The sequence below is a fragment of the Vombatus ursinus genome, unplaced genomic scaffold (assembly GCF_900497805.2).
Source record: "Vombatus ursinus unplaced genomic scaffold, bare-nosed wombat genome assembly UNPS02000580.1, whole genome shotgun sequence".
Classification (NCBI taxonomy): domain Eukaryota; kingdom Metazoa; phylum Chordata; class Mammalia; order Diprotodontia; family Vombatidae; genus Vombatus; species Vombatus ursinus.
The window spans coordinates 21,747,467-21,769,664 of NW_020940358.1; the positions used below are offsets into that span (position 1 = coordinate 21,747,467).

Here is a 22,198-nt window from a genome sequence, read left to right on the forward strand (position 1 = left end):
GTGAGAGTGTGGGTGTTTCTTGTGTGTGTTGTCTTGGTGGGTGTTTGTGTGTGTGTGTGTGTGTGGTTGGGGGTGGACGTAGGAGACGGCGGTGGCTCTCACTGAATGGAAGGAAGAGGGGGCGGAGCTGTGTAGGTGCTGGGGAGGAGGCAGCTCAATGTAGGGCGTCTGGAGAGCTGGGAGCTGAGAGTTCGACTGTCCGGCTGTGGGCCCGCGGCTCCGCGCGTGGGTGGGGGAAGGCGCTCTCACGTATCCATCCATCCATCCATCCATCCATCCATCCATCCATCCATCCATCCACCGCCTGCCCGTGGCCCTCCTCCCCCATCCACAGCCCCAGGGTGGCCGCTGTCAGCCCGAGGCCAGGCGGGGCCGAGGCGGGGCGCTGCTGGGAAGTGAATTCCAGTCTCTTCCCCAGCGGCAGCAGCGCGAGCCGCCGACATGACCGATAACATCCCTCTGCAGCCTGTCAGGCAGAAGAAGCGAATGGATAGCAAGCACCGCGCGGGGTGAGCGCGACCCGGGGATACGGGGATGGAGAATGGGGTACAGGAGATGAGGGAGAGGTCGGGGGGGTGCGTTCAGCCAGGGCCGCTGCCGGGCGCGAGAAGGGCGCTGCCCCTGGGCCAACGTGTGGGGGTTCTTCTCTTTCGTCCCGAGGGAGCTAGTGGGACACCCCTTCCTTTTCAGAGGGAGGGGCGCAGCCTCCCTTTGTTCCTGGCACTGTCGCGGCCCCCTCCTTCCTCTTCCTCCATCTGGGCTGTGGGGACGTGGAGCCCGGTTTCGGGGCGCTCCTCTCCTAACCCGTATGAGAGAAGGGGCGCGTCCGTGCTGCGGGGAGGCGGCGTGCTGGGGCTGCCGGCGAGGGGCGGTTCGCGGGGTGCTGCGGGCTCTTGCCCCTGCAGCGTGTGGGCTGCGGGATCCCGACCTGCGGGCTGGGCACGGGAAGTGGAGGCGGCGGCGGCGGGAGCTGACAGGTTGCTCCCGGAGTCTGCCTGACGCCATTGTCACCGACACACCCAGCGAACCGCCGGGTCCGGACCGCAGTCCCGGTCCCCGTAGCGCCGGGATCCCCGCCGGGACAAGGGTGGGGGGCGGGATTCCCGCTTGGGGAGGGGTGTTCGGCTCCGAGGGACCGAACCAGGTGGAGGGCGCTGAGCTGGGGAGCTGCACCAGGCCTACCTCCTACCTAAACTGCCAGGCTGACTCGGCATTCGCAGCCTCCCTTCCCCCTGCTCAGTGCCAGGCAGGCAAAAAAGCCGTCAAGACCTGGCCTACCAACGGACAGGCTCTATTGTATTCAAAAGAAATGATTATTATTAATTAATAATAGTGGTTACTAACAAGTGCGCAGGCAGTCTCTACTGAGCCCCACTCCTCTGGAAACAAATCGCTTTCGCGTTTAAAAGATTGTTCTTCGTTTCATCTCCTGGGAGAGGGGTATGGAATGAATTGCGGATTCCTATCATTTCCTATCATGATATCGGGGAAATAATTATATGAGGACCCACCCCGATCAGTTCCCCGCTGTGCCCTCTGCCCCATTGCCCCATGTAGAGGGAGGTGTAGCAAGGGGAGGTGCCAGCCTAGAGGTGAGTTGTTGGACCTGCCCCGGTTTCCCACACCCACCGCGGTGGTGCTTTTTCTTTTACGCCAACCAAGTGGCTTTGGGAGGCACACCCTGGCTCTTGGGTCTGGTGTTTTCATTCTTTGCAAAGGTGTCCCTTTTTTCATACAGGAGTGTGAACCTATGACAAAATACCGATCCATAGGGGAAGGAAGTGTTCTTGGGTAACGAGTTAATGCACTCCTCTAACTCTGGAGTAACTTTGTTTCCGGATTCATTTGAAACATGCTGACAGACAAACCCAACTGAAAGTGGGAACATCATCATCATCTTCATCTTCTTCTCCCACTTATGTCTCATTTTTCCTTCTCCTCCTCCTCCTTAAAAAAAAAAACAACCTGACTTTGAAGAAAACACCTTTTTGCTCCCCCTTCTTCATCCCTCACAACCCCAAAGGAACAAAATGACAAGGACCACAAAAAATCAGACACCTTATTGACCTTATTGGGTTGATGACCTTATTGGGAAATATCTGATGAAAGAAGATTTTTGTTTATACAGGACTACAACACTGACAATAGCATTAGATATCTAGAACGTCAGAGCTGAAAGAGAATATAGAACATAGAATGTTAGAGCAGGAAAGTATTAGACATTATTTAGCCCAACCCCCTCATTTTATTAAAGCTGGAAATTAAGAGCTGCACATCTGGTTAGTTAGAGTTGGGCCTGGAATCTAGGTGTTGTCTGATGTCCAGCCCCCGAGCTCTTTTCAGTTATCTATGGTCTGCTGTCATAGGCCTTGAGCATTTGCCAGCAGCTTCTTTAAGGCCTCAAATAGCCTCCTTTCCTTCTGTGGCACTTAAGGGTCCCATTGGACTCCACTGATTTCTTATGGGAAAGAATGCATGGGCTGGAGAGAAAAATGTAGCAAAACTCTGTTGTAAACCTGTGGTTTCTCTATGTTTTGGTGGAACTGTCTTAGTCTTATTTTCCTGTCTTGAACATAGTGACAAATAGCCACAATTAGCTTTTAAGCCTTTCACTCTCAAACTCTTAGGTCATAGCTCTCAGTTATTAAAATTTACATATTTAAGTGCTTGCCTTCATATATATAAATTGAGCTCAGATACACCTATATGCGTTTATATTTGACTCTGTAATTTCGTATTAGGAGAGTTACCTTCCCAATCCTGTTTTGCTTATGCAAAATTAATTTTTTCCATGCATACACACTTTTGGTTATTATGTGAAGGTGGACATTCTTGTATCTGGAAAGATTTTTAGCAGCATTTAGAGAGTTTTCATGAAATGGCATGATTAAGAACTATAGGTTATGAAAAGGGATGTTATGTAATAGCTATCTTGTAATATCCAAAATAATTCTCTCATTGCCATGTTGAATTAGAAATTAAAAACATTCTCCTTAGAACAGTATTGTAAGGAGGTATGAATACTGTCATCCCCCTTTTATAGGTGAGACTTGGAGGTTCCTGGAAGTGCTATAACTTCTTCATTCTCACACTGGCAGGTGATTAGTAGAGCCAGTATCCTGAGAGTGATATTCTGATTTTAGAATCTTTCCTCCACTATACCCTATTGCCTCCAAATGAAAAGTAATGGACAACTGCATGGCACTCATGCACTTTATGGTCCAGCTAAACTGGCTTTCTTGAAATTTCTCACATGACATTTTATTTTCTTCTTCTGTGCTTAGGCACAGGCTAGCCCCTAAGCACTCCTTTCTTGTTGTTCAGTTGTGTCCAATTCTTCATGACCTTGTGGACCATACTGGCCATGGGGTTTTCTTGGCAAAGATACTGGGGTGGTTTTCCATTTCCTTCTCTAGTGAATTAAGGCAAATAGAGGTTAAGTGATTTGCTCAGGGTCATGAAGCTAATAAGCTTCTGAGGCTGTATTTGAATTCAGGTGTTCCTTTTTTTTTTTTTAAAGGCAATTGGGGTTAAGTGACTTGCTCAGGGTCACACAGCTAATGAGTGTCAAGTGTTTGTTCTGAGGCCAGATTTGAACGCAGGTCCTCCTAACTTCAGAGCTGGAGTGCTATCCACTACACTACCTAGCTGCCCCTGAATTCAGATGTTCCTGACTCCAACTAGCAATCTATCCACTGAGCCACCTAGCTGCCCCTTTTAGAATCCTTGGCATCCTTCAAAGCTAAGCTAAAAAGATGTTTGCTTCATGAAGACTTTCCTGATCTCCACCCAGCTGCTAGTGCCTTGAGTTCCTTAAAAAAAAAATTGTTGTTTTATTTTGTGTATCTTTATATTTGTATATAATTTTATTTTGTATATCCTCATATATGGACATGTTGCCTGCTCCAATGGAATGTAAGCTCTTTGAGAGGAAGGACTGTTTCATTTTGTCTTTGTATCCCCAGTGTTTAGCTAGAGTAGGAGCTTAATAGTTTTTGAGTAGTATATTAAGATAAATGCAACATAATTTTCCATGTCTTTTTGTAGAAATAAATGATTATCATCAATTTTAGTGAATTATCCTATTTGGAGGAATGAAGGAAAAAGAGGTGGGATAAGCTGTGTGATTGATACCTTTGAAACAAAGATTGGAAAATGCAAGACTATGTCTGCAATCAGGACTCGGTAAATACTGATGATGTGAAATAGCTGCCTACCTACTTGTTATGCAGAACTCCAGGTGAGTCAGATATTCCTAGACCATACTCAGGATGACCTTTACAAGTTTTATTAACTCTTTCAGGCCTCAGGTGTACCATTTATTGCACTTTGGCATTAATTTCCCGAGTCTTTGGAAAGAGCCGCTGTGCATCTCTTTAAGGCTATCTTGTTTACTCTGGAAAAGTAAATTAGAGTGTGGGAATCCAACTACCAGAGTTGTAAAGCTAATCAGCTTCTCCTTGTAGTCTCCTTTGTGGCTTCAGTGAAATTGATATATAGAAGGAAGATACCAAGAGAAGATAAAAGAATAAAACAAGTTGTAGCCTAGGTGAATCCTAGTAACTGGTTCATCTTCCCAGGAATAATCCTAAATTGACAGTAATGGCTCTTATTTATAAAGTTCTTAGCTACAGAGAGCTTGATACAAATAAAAAGGGTCAATAGGATGTTGGAACTCAATATAAGTAGGGATAGATCCCTAATTGCTCTCGATGAATTCAAGTCAATTCCAGACAGACTATATCTGGGTACTGAAAGAGGTGGTAGAAGTGACTCCTGTGTCCATCCCCTCTCTCTCCTGACCCCCAGCCACCTTTGAAAGATTGTGGGGAAAGGGAAAGATATTTTCAATGGAAAGAAGAACAAATGTGCTCATCTTCACAGAATGGAAGAGATAAATTTAGGACTTCTTTACTGAAGAGAGGCAATGTGGAATAGGAGAGGTAAGCTGACCTCAAAGCCAGGAAGACCTGAGTTCAAGTGATGCTTTGGACATTAAATGGCTTTGGAACTCTGGGCAAATCACTTAACTTTTCATTGCTCCAGGCAACTCTTTCTTTCTTCTTCTTTTTTTTTTTTGGTGAGGCAATCAGGGTTAAGTGACTTGCCCAGGGTCATACAGCTATTACATGTCAAGTGTCTGAGGCTGGATTTGAACTCAGCTTCTCTTGACTCCAAGGCTGTAGCTCTATCCACTGCTTCACCTAGCTGCCTACAACTCTCTTAAGATGAGGGTTCTTAACCTTTCTTGTGTCAGAGATCCTTTTATGGAGCCTATAGGTCTTTTCTCAGAATAATATTTTAAAATGCTTAAAATAAAATTAATAGATTACAAAGGAAACCAATTATATTGAATTAAAGATGTAATTCTTTCTCCACACAAATTCACAGACCCTTTTCCCCTGAAATTTATCCATGGACCCTTATGTTAGCAGCCTTTGTCCTGGCTATAAACTGGAGAGAAGGTGGTAGCTTTCATTGGAATTTAAGGATAGAAGGAATTTCCTCACCTAGGAGTTCCCTATACCTATGAAATGATAGCTCCAATCTCTATTCCTATCTCGAGTATAGGTGCCCTGGGCTTAGATAAAGACATGCTTCTGAAATTTGTAAATGGTCAGGGGCCTGCCTACAAGAAACAACTCATAAAATGATCACAGAATCCCAAAAGATGTCAGTTGCTAGAACATTGGGATAAACCGAACAAGATGGAATCTAAATAAGAATAAATGTAAAGTCTTATGTTTGGATTTAAAATCAATTTAAAAACTACATGGTAGAGAAGGTATGGCTATACAGGAGTTTGTCTGAAAAAGATCTTGGGGTTTTAGTGGTCTGAAAGCTCAATAAGTCAACAGGGTAACACAGAAGTTAAAAAATAAAGCTAATGTGATTTTAGGTTACATAAAAAGAGGTGTAGTGTCAAAAGTGAGGGGAATCATAGACCTTTGATATTTAGCAAGTCAGACTGCATCTGGAGATTGTGTTAATTTCTGAGTGGTAAATTTTAGGAAAGATGTTGACAAGCTGGATAGTGTTCACACAAGGGTGATCAGAATGGTGACGGTTCCTGAGCTTATGCTACATTGAGGATAGGTTGACAGAAATGGGAATGTTTTGCCTAGAGAAGATGATAGTTATCTTTAAGTATTTGAACGGCTGTCATGTGAAAGAGGGATTAAACTTGTTCTGCTTTGGCCCCAGAGAGCAGAATTTAGAGCAATGGGTGGTAGGTGCTGAAAGGCAGATTTATGCTTCATTGGAAGAAAAACTTCCTAATAATTAGAGTCATTCAGAAGGGATATCTTGGGGAGGCTGGGAATTCCTTCTGGCTTTGAGGCAAAGACTAGATGCCTACCTGTATTGTGGGGGAAAATTATTTTTCAATTATGGACATTCATGGTTTCTGGGGTTCCTTCCAACTCTGAAATTATGCAGGCAAGGGTTTCAGAGGTAGAAAGGACCTGAAAGATTATCATATCCAACCACTCATTTCACATAAAAGGAAACTGATGGGTAGGTCATAGAAATGGTAAGCATTCAGATAAGAATCAATTGTTAAGGGCCTGTTATGTGTCAGATGCTTTATGAGAGCCATGGGTATACAAATTAAAAAAAATGAAACAATCCTTACTCTCAAGGAGCCTGTGTTATAGAGCCAGAATTAAAACCCAGGTGCTCTGACTTCAAATCCAGTGTTCTTGTCACTACTGAGCTAATTATAGGGAGAAATAGCTTAGATGGAGCGGGAGGGAAATATAACATGTAAACAGGTTGTGTGTGTGTGTATGTGTGAGAGAGACACACACTCACACACACAGACAATTAGAAGAGTAGGGAGAAAGTTATAACAAGTAGAGAAGGCCTAGAAAAAGCTCCCTTGTGGGATGTGGCCCATGAGTTGCACCTTGAAGGAAGTTAAGGATTCTAAGACCTAGAGGTAATGAAGGAGAACAATTAAGGCATAGGGTATATACTTTGTAAAATTTAAAACAACAAAACCAACAATACAGAGGCAGGGTGTGGAGTACTGAGCTGGAGGAAAAGCTGTAGGTAGGTCAGTTTGGTTGCAATATATGAAGGGAAGTAACATTCAATAATCTTGAAAATGTCTGGAGACAATTATGAAGGGCTTTAATAGTCAAGTTTGGAGTTTATGTTTAACTCTAGAGGCGGTAGGACGCTACTGAGGTTTCTGGGACTGCAGGCAGAATGATGTGGTCAGACATGTATGTAGGAAAAATTATTTTGGCAGCTAGGTGAAGGATGCTTTGGAGAGGGGAAAGACTGGTTGCAGAAACCAGTTAGCAGCCTCTTAAAGTAGTTCAGGTAAGAGGTGATAAAGAGTCTGAACTAGGGTAGTGGTCCTGTGAGTGGAGTGAAGAGGATGGATGTAAGAGATGTAGTCCAGTTAGAATTGACTAGACTTAGTAATTGGATATGGAGGGTAAGGGAGATGGAAGAGTCAAAGACAAGATTACAAGGTTGAGAAGCTGGGTTACTGGCACTATGGTGGTACATTTAATGGACAAAGGGAACTTTGGAAGAGAGATAGAGTTTTGGGGGATGAGGTGAAAGGGGGTGGTATGATGTTGGGCTCCATTTTGGACATGATGATTTTGAGATGCCTGCTAATTGAAATGTTGTGATATGGGACTGGAGCTTAGGAGAGATAGGGTTGGATATGTTTATCTGGGAGTCATATGCATAGAGATAATAACCAGAAGTGATGAGATTACCATGAGTAACTTTTAGAAAGAGAGATGGAGCCTTGGGGAATACTCATTGTTAGGGGTTGAGATATCCATGATGATCTAGTAAAGGAGAGAAAGTAAGAGTAGTCAGACAGTCAAGAGACCCAAGAGAGAGTAACAGTTCAACTACAATAACAACTCAGGGCCAGTGGCATGAGTTTTGTTTAGGGACTAGGAACTTAAATTAAACATTTTTTCAATTACTGAAATCTGTATTCTCTCCCTCCTATCTCCCCATCCTTTGAAAGAGAAAGAAAAATAAAACCCTTGTAATAAATATGCATAATCAAATGAAACAAATTTGTATAAAAAAAAGTCTCACTCTGAACCATGAGTCCATCGCCTCTCTCAGTGGATGAGTGCTTCATCATGAGGCCTTTGCAATTGTGTTGATCAGAGTTCTTAAGTCTTTCAAGGTTGTTTATTTTTATATTTTTATTATTGTATAAATTGTTCTCCTGGTTCTTCTGTTCTCTCATGCTGCATCAGTTCATACAGGTCCAGAACTTAAATTTACCCTGTTGTTTGCTGTGTGGCCTTGATTCCTCTGTAAGATGTTTTCCTGAATAAACAGCTACAACTCTTCCAAACAAAAAAGTTTTATCAAACATCCCAATCACTGTAATTTTTTCCCTGGTTAACTGGGAACCAGGGAACTCCAATTCCTTTGGTGTCAACTCCAAAGCAACTCTATATTCTTTCTTCGTTGAGAATTGAATGGATGGGAAAAAAATCTTCACATCCTACAAACATAATTTTGAAGGTGGTATTTTACCAGTATAGCATATCAGAATTTGGTATTGATGAATTATTCTGTTTTCAACAAAAGAAAAGAATAAACATGCAAATATGAAATTGCTAATCAGGATGGAATTCTTGGTAACTGTGGTTGGAATTGACAGTGGAACTTCAGGTAGATTATCTCACTTATTATAATTATAACTCATGCTTACATGATACTTCACTGCTCTAAAGTCCTTTCCTCACAGTCCTAGGACATAGGAAATACAAATATTATTTCCACTTTACAGATGATGAAATGGGAGCTCATCTAGGAGGGCACAGCCTTTTAAGTATTAGATCGTGGTGACTGAAAAAACCAATCTTCTTTCCACTATCCTTTGGCTGCCTTTTTACTAGGTCACTGAATCGTAGTGTAGTTCTTACCATATTTCTTCAGGTTCAGGCTGAAAGGGAGATGAAAGATGGCACACATCTGTTCTGGGAATCTGTTCTGTGGTGTTTATGGAGTCTACATTTTGCCAAAATGATCCTTTGTGTCCAAAGCTATACATTCTAAGGATGGAGCAAGCAAAGTGTCTTCACTCTGTCGGGATGCAAGGCCCCTTCAAGGTGCTCTGTCCTTGAAAGTAGAGTCTTTGATTCTTTAGTAATCTCTTACTTCCTGAATCTCTCAGACTACTTTGACTTTTCACATGCAAAGCATATTCTCTTTGTGTAAAGTACGAATTTTATCTGACTTGTTTTATTGTAAGTTTCTTGAAGGCAAGGATTTGTTATTTTTCCATCTAGGAATCTGAGCACAGTGTATTGGAAAAAGGCATTGACTATAGATTAGTTTTAAATGGCCTTTTAGCTGAAAACTCTTAGAAACTTAAGACCTGGCAGGGACCTAAGAGACCACCCCTTTATTCTTCAGATGAGGTGTCTGAAACCCAGAAAGCGAGAGTGTATTGTCTAATTCTATTTTTCCAACTCAATCTTGATCTCCTTTCCATGTCCTCCTGTTCTAATTACACACTTAGGGGACAGTTAGATGGTGCAGTGGATAGAGCACCAGCCCTGGAGTCAGGAGTACCTGAGTTCAAATCTGGCCTTTGACACTTGGCACTTACTAGCTGTGTGACCCTGGGCAAGTCACTTAACCCTAATTGCCTAAAAAAATGTAAAAAAAAAATTACACATTTGGGAAATGGGCACAAACTATTACTACCCTCCAAACCAAGGTGATATTTGAAGAGGTAGTGTTGCTTAGTAGACAGAGCCTTGAAGTCAGGGTCAGGAAGACCTGGGCTTCAATCTCACATGACACACTAGTTGTGATCCTGGACAAGTCACTTAATGTTTTCTGAGCCCCAGTTTCTTGCTGTGTAAAATGGGGTTAGTAATAGTACCTATTGTGGTTGCTGCAGGATCAAGTGAGATAACATATGTAAAGGGCTTTGCAAACCTTTAAAATAGAAATGTGAATTATTACTACATTTAATATTAAAAAGAAAAAACAAAACAAAACTATTTTACTCAGTTGAGCTGAGCTGTAGTGCTATCTTCTAAGAATTTACTAGTAGTCTCAATCAGTACAGCTTGAACCATTTTTGTTACTCTTGATTTAGCTTAGCGAAAGGAAGATGAACATCTTGAAATGTTCTAGGAAAGTAGGACTGTTGCCATTTTTAGCCTCCTAGATACTTTATTTTTTTTCCCCTGACTCTATAGTCAATAACATATAGGATATCCTGGGAGATAAGAAAGAGGTTATGGGAGAAAGTGAGTACTGAACATTCTATATTTAGACATTTGACTATTTTTTTCCCTTCAAAAATACATTTGTAGTGATATATTTTGGTTTTACATACATTAACTACATTTCCCCTTGTGTGTATCTCTCTGTCCTCCCAAAAAATGTAACAGATTTTTTTTTTTTTTTTTGGCGAGGCAGTCAGGGTTAAGTGTCTTGCCCAGGGTCACATAGCTAGTGAGTACCAAGTGTCTAAGGCCGAATTTGAACTCAGGTCCTCTTGACTCCAGGGCCAGTGCTCTATCCACTGTGCTACCTAGTTGCCCCATTACAGATTTTTTTTAAGAACAAGAAAGAAAAAAAAAAACAGTCAGCAAAACTGATTAATGCATAAAAAATTTAGACATTATATGCAGTGTTCCACACCAGTGGATCTCTCACCTCTACAAGGTATGGGAGGTGTCTTCTTATATCTTTCCTTTGCGACTGTGCTTGTTTTTTTGTAATTTTGCATCATTCATTTCCAGTTATGTTGTGGTTTTTCTTTCCATTTGTTTTGTTGTAGTCATTGTATATATTGTTTTCTTGGCTCTGCTAACTTCACTCTGCATCAGTTCATGCAAGACTTTCCGTGCTTCTCAGTAGTCCTTATATTTGACATTTCCATTACGTTTGTGTACTATAGTTTGTGTAGCTGTTCCCAATCTGCATATACTTTGTTTCCTGTTCTTTGCTACCACCAAAAAAATGTGGATTATAAATTTATATTTTGGTGTGTATGAGAACTTTATTTTTATGAATAACCTCCTTTGGGTAGAGGAATCTCTACATCAAAGGTATGGAAATTTTAGCCATTTTATTTGCAAAATTCCAAAGTAGTCATACTAATTCATTGCTTAACCAACAATGTACTAGTGTGCCTATTTTTCCACAACCCCCTTCAGTACTGACTTTCCCCATCTTTTTTCATTCTTGCCAATTTTCTGGTTGTGGGGTGAAACCTCAGGGTTGTTTTTATTTTATTTCTCTTAATATTAGTGATTTGGAGTATTCTTTACATAGTTACTGTTTGTTTATGTCTTTGACCATTTATCTGTTGGCTTTTGTTGACTATTAAATTACATTTCCCAGCCTTGTCCTTAGCATGCAGTTGACTATCCAGCTACCATCCTTATTCTCATCTTGTTTCAAATGGTACCTTGTAACCTGCCCTTTGTCAACAGGCAATCACAACATCACAAAGACTTAAGTGAAGACCAGATTTATTACAAGAGAAATGGACATGCATGTGGAATCCAAAGAGTTCACCACAGTCTTTACAGAAGTTTGCTAAATATGACAGTATAACAAAAGGAGGAGGAGAAAACAGGAAGGAGTGTGACATGGGAGGGGAGAGGTGCAGTAACCTCTCCCAAAGGGGAGAAGCAAGGTGATGGCACAAGCTACATTCTTTTCCCTTGGGAACTGCTAGACCATGAAGATAGAAGGGTCTGCTTATCTGCAAAGGACCCCAGCTGTACAAGCATTTTTCCCAGTCTGGTACAGACTGGCTGACACCTGTCTTGCCTCCCAAGGACACACAGGGAATCCAGCTTGAGGTGCAAACAACAAATTATGTCAGCTGGGGGGTGGGGCTTTGTCCTTGATACATTCAGGGTCTCCTGAATGCTCTGGGTCCACTGTTTCTGGAAAATATGGCAACTAAAAACAAAAAAACCAAGTTCCGGGTACCCCTTAACAGCCCTTAACATCTCATACCTCCAAGCGGTACCTTGTACTCTGCCCATGGATCTTCGAACTCTGATACATGAGCTGGCTGCCTTGACTTCCTGTACGTCTCAATTAAAATCTCATCTTTCACTGGGAGCCTTTTACAATTTCTCTTAATTCTAGTCTTTTCCATTTTAAAATTATTTCTTATTTATCCTGCCTATAGCTTGTTTGTATGTATTTGTTTACTTGTTGTCTTTCCCTTTAGGTTGTAAACTCCTGAGGGCAGGGCCTGTCTTTCATCTCTTTTTGTATCCCTAGCACTTAGCACAGTGCCTGCATCTTAGTTGGTGCTTAATAAATGTTTATTGACTGATTGGCATATAATGTTTGCTTTAAAGAAGAAAAAACTGCTTCTGCTCTTTGTAATTAGTACATTAAAATACCCACAGTGCTATAGGTTTTTAAAATTATTGATTTTAACAATATTTACTTTTTAAAAGTGTTATTCTTACCTTTTTTTTGACACTTTCAGTTTTATTAATGGGTTTTGTTTTTACGTTATATTACAGATTACTTCTAGAGAGAATATATTCCTCACTGAATTGTCTTTTAACAAATAAAAATAGTTAAGTACAATTGACTTACAGAATGACTTCATTTGACTGCATATACAACATTCTGTACCCCACTCTCTCCCCAAATGTGGAAAGTGAGTTTTTATTGTTCTCTGAGACCAAGATTGGTAATTGCAGTGAATCTCCATTCAGCTCCCTTTTGGTGTTGTTCTTGTATACATTCATTTAGTCATTTTGTCTACTACTTTTTGTTAGCATAAAATTTCATAGGTTTGGACATTGGATAATACATATTGTCCTATGTATTAAAATGATTCTGATTGTTAGTCTAGAAATATTAAACTGTTACTCAGAGGAAAAATAAATAAGATAATCTACCAGTACTTTGATGATACACAATTGTATTCTATTTTACAAAGTCTTTGATAAAAATATAATTTGTAGATTGTTGCGTTTACCAAATTGGATGAAAGCCTAAAACCACAGCATTTTGCATGCTGTAATAAATTAGCACTACTCTCAGGCAGAAGACCTAAAGTTCTGGCTCAGTTAGATACTTTCTAAGCTCTGGGGCAAATTATATCACTTCTCTGGGCCTCAGTCTCCAGATTTGTAAAATGAAGAAATGATACCAATTCATTATGATTTTACTAATTGTCTCAGGGATGGTGTATGGTAAGTGCTTTGTAGATCTTAAGCAGATATAGAAATGTACTCTATTAATTTTTTATCTTGTAAACTAAAAAAAAAAGTAATTATGTTACCTAAATTATGTTACCTAAATTTCTGAGGACCCATATAAATCCTCAGTTTCCCCACCTGTAAAATGAGGAGACTTGACTAGGTGATGTCTTAAAAGTTTATTCAGCTCCAGAATCTATGGTCCATGGTGGAAGAAAGAAAAGAAACTGTCAAATTTGAGGAAGAATGGAGGGAGGCCCATATTCTATTTCCTTTACCAGAGTTTAAATAACTCTGCTGTACAATTGTGTGGTATTCGTTATTGAAAGCCACCCTGCTTTTCAAAAGTCAGGTCATGAAATCCTAGAAAGGAATAGAGTCTAAAAGGAAAGGAAGTTGCTGTATAAACACTGCCTTCTTTATAAAGAGGTCCCAGATACTATCTTTTGACATCATACTTTTAGTAAACCTGGGATAGATCTGTTATGACAAAAGATGAAGCTGTATTTAGTTAAATCATTACACTGGCATGAAGGTATACTTAGCACAGCCTTGTCACTTGTCCTTTTAATGTACTTTGTCCCATTTAATACACCAGTTGAACCAGAAATTCCTGTTTGGATTATTAGACTTAAATATCATTTAGATGACTTACTTAGTGGGTGTCTGGAGAAGCCATGAATCCAATGCCAGTAAAATTCATAATGGAGGAAAGGATGGAGAGAGGAAGAAAATTTTCTCCTAACATTTTGATAGCTTTTTTGTATTAATACCATAACCCTTTCTTTTAAAGAGCTGTTTGAGAATTCTCAAGAGATTTTCTTTAGATGATTTGCAAGTTGGGATTCTGTATTTAATCACATGGTAGGAAGCAAAGCAATTGAGACTTTTAGCCAAATGAAAATCACTTTCCTTAAGTTTGGTTTCAGATAGATTCCATTCGTCTTAACTGGATAATTATTTCCATGTGTCCCTTCCTATTAATAGACTTACAGTAGTTATTCATGAATTGCTACCAAAACTTGCTGTTTTGAGTCAGTTGTTAAGTTTATGTTTTCAAATTCTGAATTATTTTTGTCTGAGATAATAAAGTCATTTAAATCTGTAGAGACATAGCAGAGGTATATTCAGCCATGTAATGTAGCTCAAATTTATCCTCTATCAAATTTGAATTGTTTTCCAACTTCCTTTTAGACTAGATGCTTTCAGAAGGGGAGAAATGACTGACTGGATTAGGAAGAGTTTAGTGCTTTGGAGAGACACAGAAGCATAGTGCATTGATTCCTTCAAGGTAATTAGAAGAGACCAAGTGTAGTTTCTGTTCTCTCTGGTTATTTCCCTACACTGTATAACTGGTACTAGTTGAACAACCTATAAATAGAATAGAAGTAGAGAGGTAAGTACAGGCACGAAGAAAACCTAGCCCAAACCTTGGGACTGGATATGTTCCTCAGAACTTTAAGCTTCATTTTTAGCTAGAGGAGATTAGGGAAGAGGTGGTATTTCAAAAGGGCCTTAAAAGATTGCAATAGGCAGAGATGTAGAGGGTATGCTTACCAAGCATTCAAGATCCTGTAGAGATAGATTTGGGAATAGACAGTATGACTTAGTGGAAAGAGCACTGGTTACAGAATCAGAACCTGAATTCAAATCCAACTTTATGGTTGCTACCTGTGTGACTTGAGACATCAGTTCATTATTTGTAAAAAAAGGTAACTGAACTGGATGGCCTCTGAAGCTAAGTGTCACAGTGGATAGAATACTGGGCCTGGAGTCAGGAAGACCTGAGTTCCAATCCTATTTCAGATATGTCTTAGCTATGTGAACTTGGGCAGGTCATTTAAAAAACCTTGACTCCAGTTTCCTCAACTGTAAAATGGTGATAATAATAACATTTACCTTCTAGGGTTGTTATTGTGAGGATCAAATGAGATAATATTCGTAAAGTGTTTTTACTATGTAATTGCTAGTTATTACTACTATTACTGCTGCTACTGTAACCTGGATGGGTCAGTGGGGGTTTTGGGGGTGTTTGGTAGGTGGTGATATTCATTTGTTTCAGTCATGTCCAACTCTTTGTGATCCCATTTGAAGTTTTCTTGGCAATGATATTGGAGTGGTTTGCCATTTCCTTCTCCAGCTCATTTTACAGATGAGGAAACTGAGGGCAGTAGGGTTAAATGACTTGCCCAGGGTCATATAGCTGGTGAGTATATGAGACTAGATTTGAATTCAGGTCTTCCTGACTTTGGGTCTGGTGCTCTATCCACTGCTCCACCTAGTAACAACTTCTGGGAAAATATATATAAATATAAATATATGCATATGTATATACACATATATAAATACACACATATGCACACACAATACATGTATGTACACATGGTTATACACACGTATGTATACACATATGCACACGCATATCATATATGTGTCTCTGTGTTATATGTGTGTCTGTATATATGTGTGTGTGTAACGTTAGAAGCTTTCCTTACCTTCCTTACCTATACTTTGTTGGTTAGTTCACATTTAGAATATCATGTTCAGTTCTCAGGACCACACTTTTTTTTTTAGGCAGTCAGTGTTAAGTGACTTGCCCAGGGTCACACAACTGTTAAGTGAAGGGATTTCAACTTCTGTCCTCCTGACTTCAGGGCTGCTGCTCTATCAACTTCGCCACCTAGCTGCCCCACAACCACATTTTAAAGACACTGACAAGCTGTTGAGTTAGGTCAGAATGGTGTGTAGACTTAAAATTATGTTATATGAAAAATAGTTGAAGGAACTAGGGATTTTAGCCTGTCAACGAAAAGTGTGTGTGTGTGTGTGTGTGTGTGTGTGTGTGTGTGTAAAGGGAGAGTACATAATCAGTCTTATAATATTTTAAAGACTCTCATGTGCAATGAGGATTCGCTTTATTCTTTGTAACTTTAGAAGGCAGAACCAAGACCTGTGGGTGAGTGATACAGGTATCCCGATTTTGGCTCAATATAAGGAAAAGCTTTTTTTTTTTTTTAATAATAATGTCTAAACATGAAATAGGATCCTTTATGAATTCCCCATCAGTAAGAAGTAATTAAGTAGAGGTGCATGACCACTTGTGAGTGATGCTGAAGAGGAGATTTTTGTGTCATAACACAAATAGATAATAGTTTTAGAGCTGAAAGGCATGTTAAAAGTAATCTAATACAATCTTCTCAGTTTTTAGATCAGGAAATTGCAGCCAAGAAGAGGTTAAGGAAGTGCCCATGGTCACCCAGATAATAAACAGCAAAGTTGGAATTTAAACCCACGTCTTTTAACTCTACATAGAATGTTCTTTCTACTCAACTGACCTGTCAAGGTAGGAAGTTAGAATAGCCAATTTTGAGGTCCCTTCCAACTGTTGAAGTTCTATGCTTCTATCCAAGGAGCTGTCCAACTTCCTTTGTGTAAGGAAGCATTTCATATCATTTTATGACTGCTTGTCACTTTCTTGTACTTAGTTAAACTTATTCTTAATTTGTAATTTATTGAATATGGGATTTTCATCATCCTGTAAATACTGCAGAGAATTTTAAGTAAATGAGTGAACTGATTCATAGTGTAATGAATTTCTTACACATAGCAGGTATTCAGTCAATGTTGAGGTGAATTGGATTGTGATTTGAAGCAGATATGGTTATGTTGACATGTCATTTTGTGTAAGCCCTTTCAAGTCACAGAATCCGAGTTCTGAGGGACTTTGGCCATCTTATCCAACCTGTGCATTACAATCTACACATGTTCATCCAGCTTTTCAATTCAATTCACTAAGCATGAATTAAGCATCTACTGTGTTCCAAGCCTTTGCTTGAAGATCTGTGAAGGGGAGTCCACATTCTCTATGGGCAGCCTATGCCACTTTTGGATAGTTTTAATGATTAGGAAGTTTTTCCTTGCATGCAGACTAAATCATCTTCTCTGCAGCAGCCTCCCACTGTGTTGGGTTTTATGTCTCATTTAAAAACTTAAATACCTTATTTACATAACCATGACTACAGGTAATGAGTGTGTGGCATTTGTTATGGAAAATAACTGTGCAATAATTAAACTTCCAGCATGAGATTGATCTTGTAATCATAATAGTAACTTACATTTATTCAAGGCTTTACGGTTTCAAAGCACTGTCACATTATTTCATTTGACTCTCACAACCACCCTGTTATCAAGAGCAAGTAATATTGTTACCATCCCATTTTACAGGTGAAAAAAATTAAGCCCAGAGAGAGGAAAGTGTCTTATTTAAGGTCACAAAGCTAGTAAGCAGCAGAGCTAGAATGGCAATCTAGGTCTTAGGACTTTGTGTCTAGTGCTTTTTTGGAGGCTGGTTTTTTATGTTACTTTTGTTTACAGATACGTTTTTTACCTCCCCAGAGAGCCATTTCTTATACCGAAGAAGACAAAAGAGAAAGAGAGAAAAAAGTAGTTCAGCAAAATTAACCAAATACATCCGTGGTTTCTAACAGTATAAACAGAGTTCCATACTCATAGGTGTCCACTTCTGTGCAGAAAGGAGGGAGGTGCATTTTCCCTCCTCTCCTTTAGGACCAAACTTAATGTTTATAATTACACGGTATTCAGTCTCATTTTATTTTTCATCATGTTTATATTGTTGCAGTCATTATGTATATTGTTTTCCTGGTTCTGCTTACTTTTTCTTACTCAGTTCATACACATCTTCCCATACAAATCTTCTAAAAGTAACATTCCATTATGTTAATGTAATTAAGTGCTCTTTCTAATATGCCCAAGAAAAAAACAACAGAGCTCTTTTCCCCAGGAAAAAAAATGCATTTCTTTATTAGCTGGTATCCAATCACCTGTCTTTCCCATTAGGGAAAGACAGCATAGGGCTGAGTCGTTTAAAGGTAATCGAAAGGACATTCAGTACATCTTCCCTTGCTGGAGGGGCTGCATTACATATTACAAATTGATACTGTGTCTGCCACAGGCTGAAGATTCTCTAATTGCTATAGCCTGTGACTCGCAAACCAACATTGTATTGATCTCTTTAAAACAGCCACAATACTACATTTCTAACCCTGCTAGGCAATTTATATTTGTTGGGTTTGAGTTTTTCTTGAAGCCAACCAGAGAATCTTTTCTTTGAATTAGAGTGGATTGTGTGGTGCTAAATTACTTAGCTGAGAACTTGTGGCATTTTGGGGCTTAGCCTGAGAAGTATGCGCCCTCAGTAATAGGTATTTTCTTCAGAGTAAGGGCCATTGTGGCTGTAGGACCATACAAACTATGCCATTTACAAAAATACTGTGAAATAGCATTGAGATGGAATATTTTCCTGGGGAGTACTTTCATTTTCTTTTTTTAAAAATATTTTTCTTTTTAAAAATAATTTATTTTCCCACAATTACATATAAGGACAATTTTTAAAATTTATTTTTAAAAAATTTTGAGTTCCAAATTCTTTCACTTCCTAATCCCTACCTGAGACAGTAAGCAATTTGATAATAGGTTATACATGTGTGATTTTGCAAAACATATTTCCATATAAATCATGTTGTAAAAGAAGACAGACCAAAAAAATGAAGAAAAAAAGTTCAAATGGTATGCTTCGATCTGTATCAGTTCTTTCTCTGGATGTGGATAATATTTTTCATCGTAAGTCCTTTGGAATTGTCTTGGATCATTGTATTACTGAGAATAGCTAAGTCATTCACAGTTGACCATCATACAGTATTGCTGTTACTGTGTACGATGTGTTCTTGGTCTGCTCGTTTCACTTTGCATGTTTGTGCAGGTCTTTCCAGTTTTTTGTGAAGCCATTCCATTCAACATTTCTTACAGCACAATAGTATTTCATCACAATCACATACCGCAACTTGTTTGGCCATTCCCAAATTGATGGGCACCCCATCTACTACATAAAGAGCTCCAGAAATATTTTTTGTACAAATAAGTCCTTTTAAAAAAATAAAAAAATTTTTGATGCCTTTTTTTGGTCACCATTATTTCTGCGTATGCTATATATCGCTCAGCATAGAACTCTTCCTTGTAGCAAAGCAAACCAAAGGTCAGTTAGCAAAACTGATTTACTTAATGACATGTCTGAAATTACATGAAGTTTTCGTATACTTCATCCCCTATCTCTCGACAGATATGAAGGTGGTATTTTTTTGTTATGTCTTCTCCAGCAATAAGATAGGTCATTATGGTTACTCAGAACTTGGTTTGCTTATAATGTGCTTTTTGTTTGTGGTATTATGTGCATTGTGTTCTTGGTTCTCCTTACTTGTCTGTCATGGATTCATCCAAGTCTTTTTTATCTAAATTCTTTATATTTGTTATTTCTGAAGCTTGGTGACTTTTCTTTCAGATCTGCCGTGCATGGGATTTTTTTAAAAAAGGAATTTTTATTCATGTTTCTTGTTTTTACATAATCTTTATTTCTCAACATATCCCTCACCCTTTTACCCCACCATTACCCTTGTAATAAAAAAGAAAGAGAAGGAGTAAAGGAGTAAACCAATCAACACATCCTCAGTGTTTGACAGTATATGCCATATTCTATACCTTTCTCATGAATATATACATATTCTCACCTTTGCATGAAAGGGAGAGGGGTAAATCTTCTTATCTCTTCTACCAGACTAAGCTTGATCATTGTGATTACAAAGCATTACATATTTTTCTTCTTTTTGTTTATGCTGTTGTAGTCACTGTATATATTATTTTCCTTGTTCTACTTACTTCATTGTGCATCAGTTTATATGTATTTGCATCCTTCATATTTCTTTGTTAATTACAGTGCAGTAATATTTCATGATTTTCATGTACCATAATTTAGCCATTCCACAATTGATTTGGTATGGAATTATTAACAGCATAAAGAAATGATGACTTCCCTTTTCTTCTTGCCACCCAAAGGAACTTTTCCCATCCCCCTTTCCCCTTCTAAGCAATAAAAGATATCTGATAAGGGATGTCATAACTCTTTTCCTACCTCTATCCTTAATTTACTACTGAGACAATGGATTGCAATGAGACAGAAATATTACTGAATTGGGAGTTAGGAAACCTATGTTTTAATCTTGACTCTGTGATTTAGGAGCTGTGTAACTTTGGCCAAGTCCTTTCGTCTCCTCTGGGCCTTGGTTTCCTCATCTCCAGAATAGGGGAATTGGATCAGATGATATCTAAGGCCCCTTTCAGTATTTAGAAGTCCTATGAAACTTGTAAACTTAAATCTACATTACATCTTATGGATCCTTGATGGCTAAGCTATATCTAATATACCTTAACAAAACAAATAAAACCCTGTCTTATTTCTCTCCCTTTATTCTTCCCCTCCCCACCCCCACACTCCTATCCTGAAAGTCACTGAAGCTAGAAGCAATCTACTTTAGAACATTTTTAGTCAGATACATCCTGGTCTAAGTGAATTGCTACAGAGTTATTAATAGATAAGAAAAAAAGATGTCATTCTTACTTGGAAATCTAGTCAAGTTCTTTCAGTCACACCAGTCTCTTTAAATCTTTATTATTTGGGAGAAGTAGAAACACCTTGGACTTAGATGGCCCCCAGAATGAAAATAACCTTAGCCAGTGTTTTATTATTATTATTGTTATTGATATGATTAGGATTATGTAGTTGTTTCTTTCCTTTTTTTAATTGAATTTTATTTTATTTTTAAATTGGCACTTTCTCCTTTCTACCTCCCCTGTCTTCCCCCCATGGGAAAGCAAGAAATACAGAACCTACCAATTTCTGCATTGATCACGTCCAAAAAAAGTCTTAATCTGTACTCTTAGTCTTTCGTCTCCCCATCAGATGGGATAGCATGTTTCATAATGAATCTGCTGAAATTGTGGTTGCTTCCATTATGGTGATCAAAATTTCTAAGTCTTTCAAAGCTTGTCTTTACAGTATTGATTCTGTGTTCTCTTGGTTCTGTTTACCTCAGTGCATCAGTTCATACAAGTCATGCCAGGTTTCTTTGAATCCATCCCCTTCATAATTTTTTATGGCACAATAATATTCACTCCTGCTGCCTGATCTGGATTTCATGATCTCTAGCAACTTGTCATTCTGCAAGATGAGATCAACTCTGAAATACATACCTTTTCAGTACCTCTTGGGCTCCTCTCCCCTTCTGGTTGGAGAGAGTGGGAGGTGGACATCTGGGAGCTCCCCTCAGACCCTCTATCATATCCCCCTGGTTTATCTCCTGGATTTCATCTTCTCCAGAAACTCATTATTCTGTAAGATGAATTTAACTAAGTCACACCTCCTATCAGATCATTTCCCACTCCCCATGCCGAGTGTTCTTCCCACTCCTTTTCAGCTTCTTTTTGTGTGTTATCTTTACCCATTATATTGTGAGTTCCTTGAGGGCCTGGACTGTCTTGCATTTTTCTTTGTATCCCTAGCACTTAACACAGCCTGGCAAATAGTAGGCAATTAATAAGTATTTTTTGACTCTGACCCTAGTGCCCCATCACATTCATATACCATAACTTGTTCAAGTATTTCCCAACGGGGGTAGCTAGATAATGCAGTGGAGAGAGCCCTGGGTTTGAAGTCAGGAAGACATCTTCCTGAGTTCAAATCTGGCCTCAGACACTTACTAGCTTTGTGACCCTGAGCAAGTCACTTAACTCTGTAGGTTTCAGTTCCTCATCTGTAAAATGAACTGGAGAAGGAAATGACTGAAATGACATTTCCCAGTTGATGGGCTGCCCCTTAATTCCTAATTCTTTGCCACCACATAAAAAAGCTTCTACAAATATTTTTGTAAATATGGGTCCTTTTCCTTTTTTATTTCTAATCTGTTTAGGGTTTAGACCTTATAGTGATATTGATGGTTTAAAGAATATGCACAGTTTACTAACTATTTAGGCATAGTTCCAAATTTCTTTTCAGAATGGCTAGACCAGATCACAATTTTATTAACTATGCATTAATGTACCAGTTTTCCTATACCCCTTCCAGCATTTATAATTTTCCTTTTTTGTCA

The 22,198-nt window shown here is 39.1% G+C and overlaps 1 protein-coding gene across 2 annotated transcripts in view; it reads left to right on the forward strand.

Moving 5' to 3' along the window:
• The first annotated feature begins 373 nt into the window (after nt 1–373).
• The window catches only part of ATP9A (ATPase phospholipid transporting 9A (putative)), a 159,526-nt gene continuing 137,701 nt past the window's right edge, over nt 374–22,198 (forward strand). Inside the window, exons 1-2 of one of the 2 annotated variants that reach the window (XM_027850775.1) lie at nt 436–509; nt 4,048–4,240. In XM_027850775.1, the coding sequence (XP_027706576.1) occupies nt 4,227–4,240 (14 nt within the window). In that variant the 5' untranslated portion in view covers nt 436–509; nt 4,048–4,226. Of the gene's footprint in view, nt 510–4,047; nt 4,241–22,198 lie in introns of both variants that reach the window. The other variant, XM_027850773.1, reaches the window with a different exon arrangement.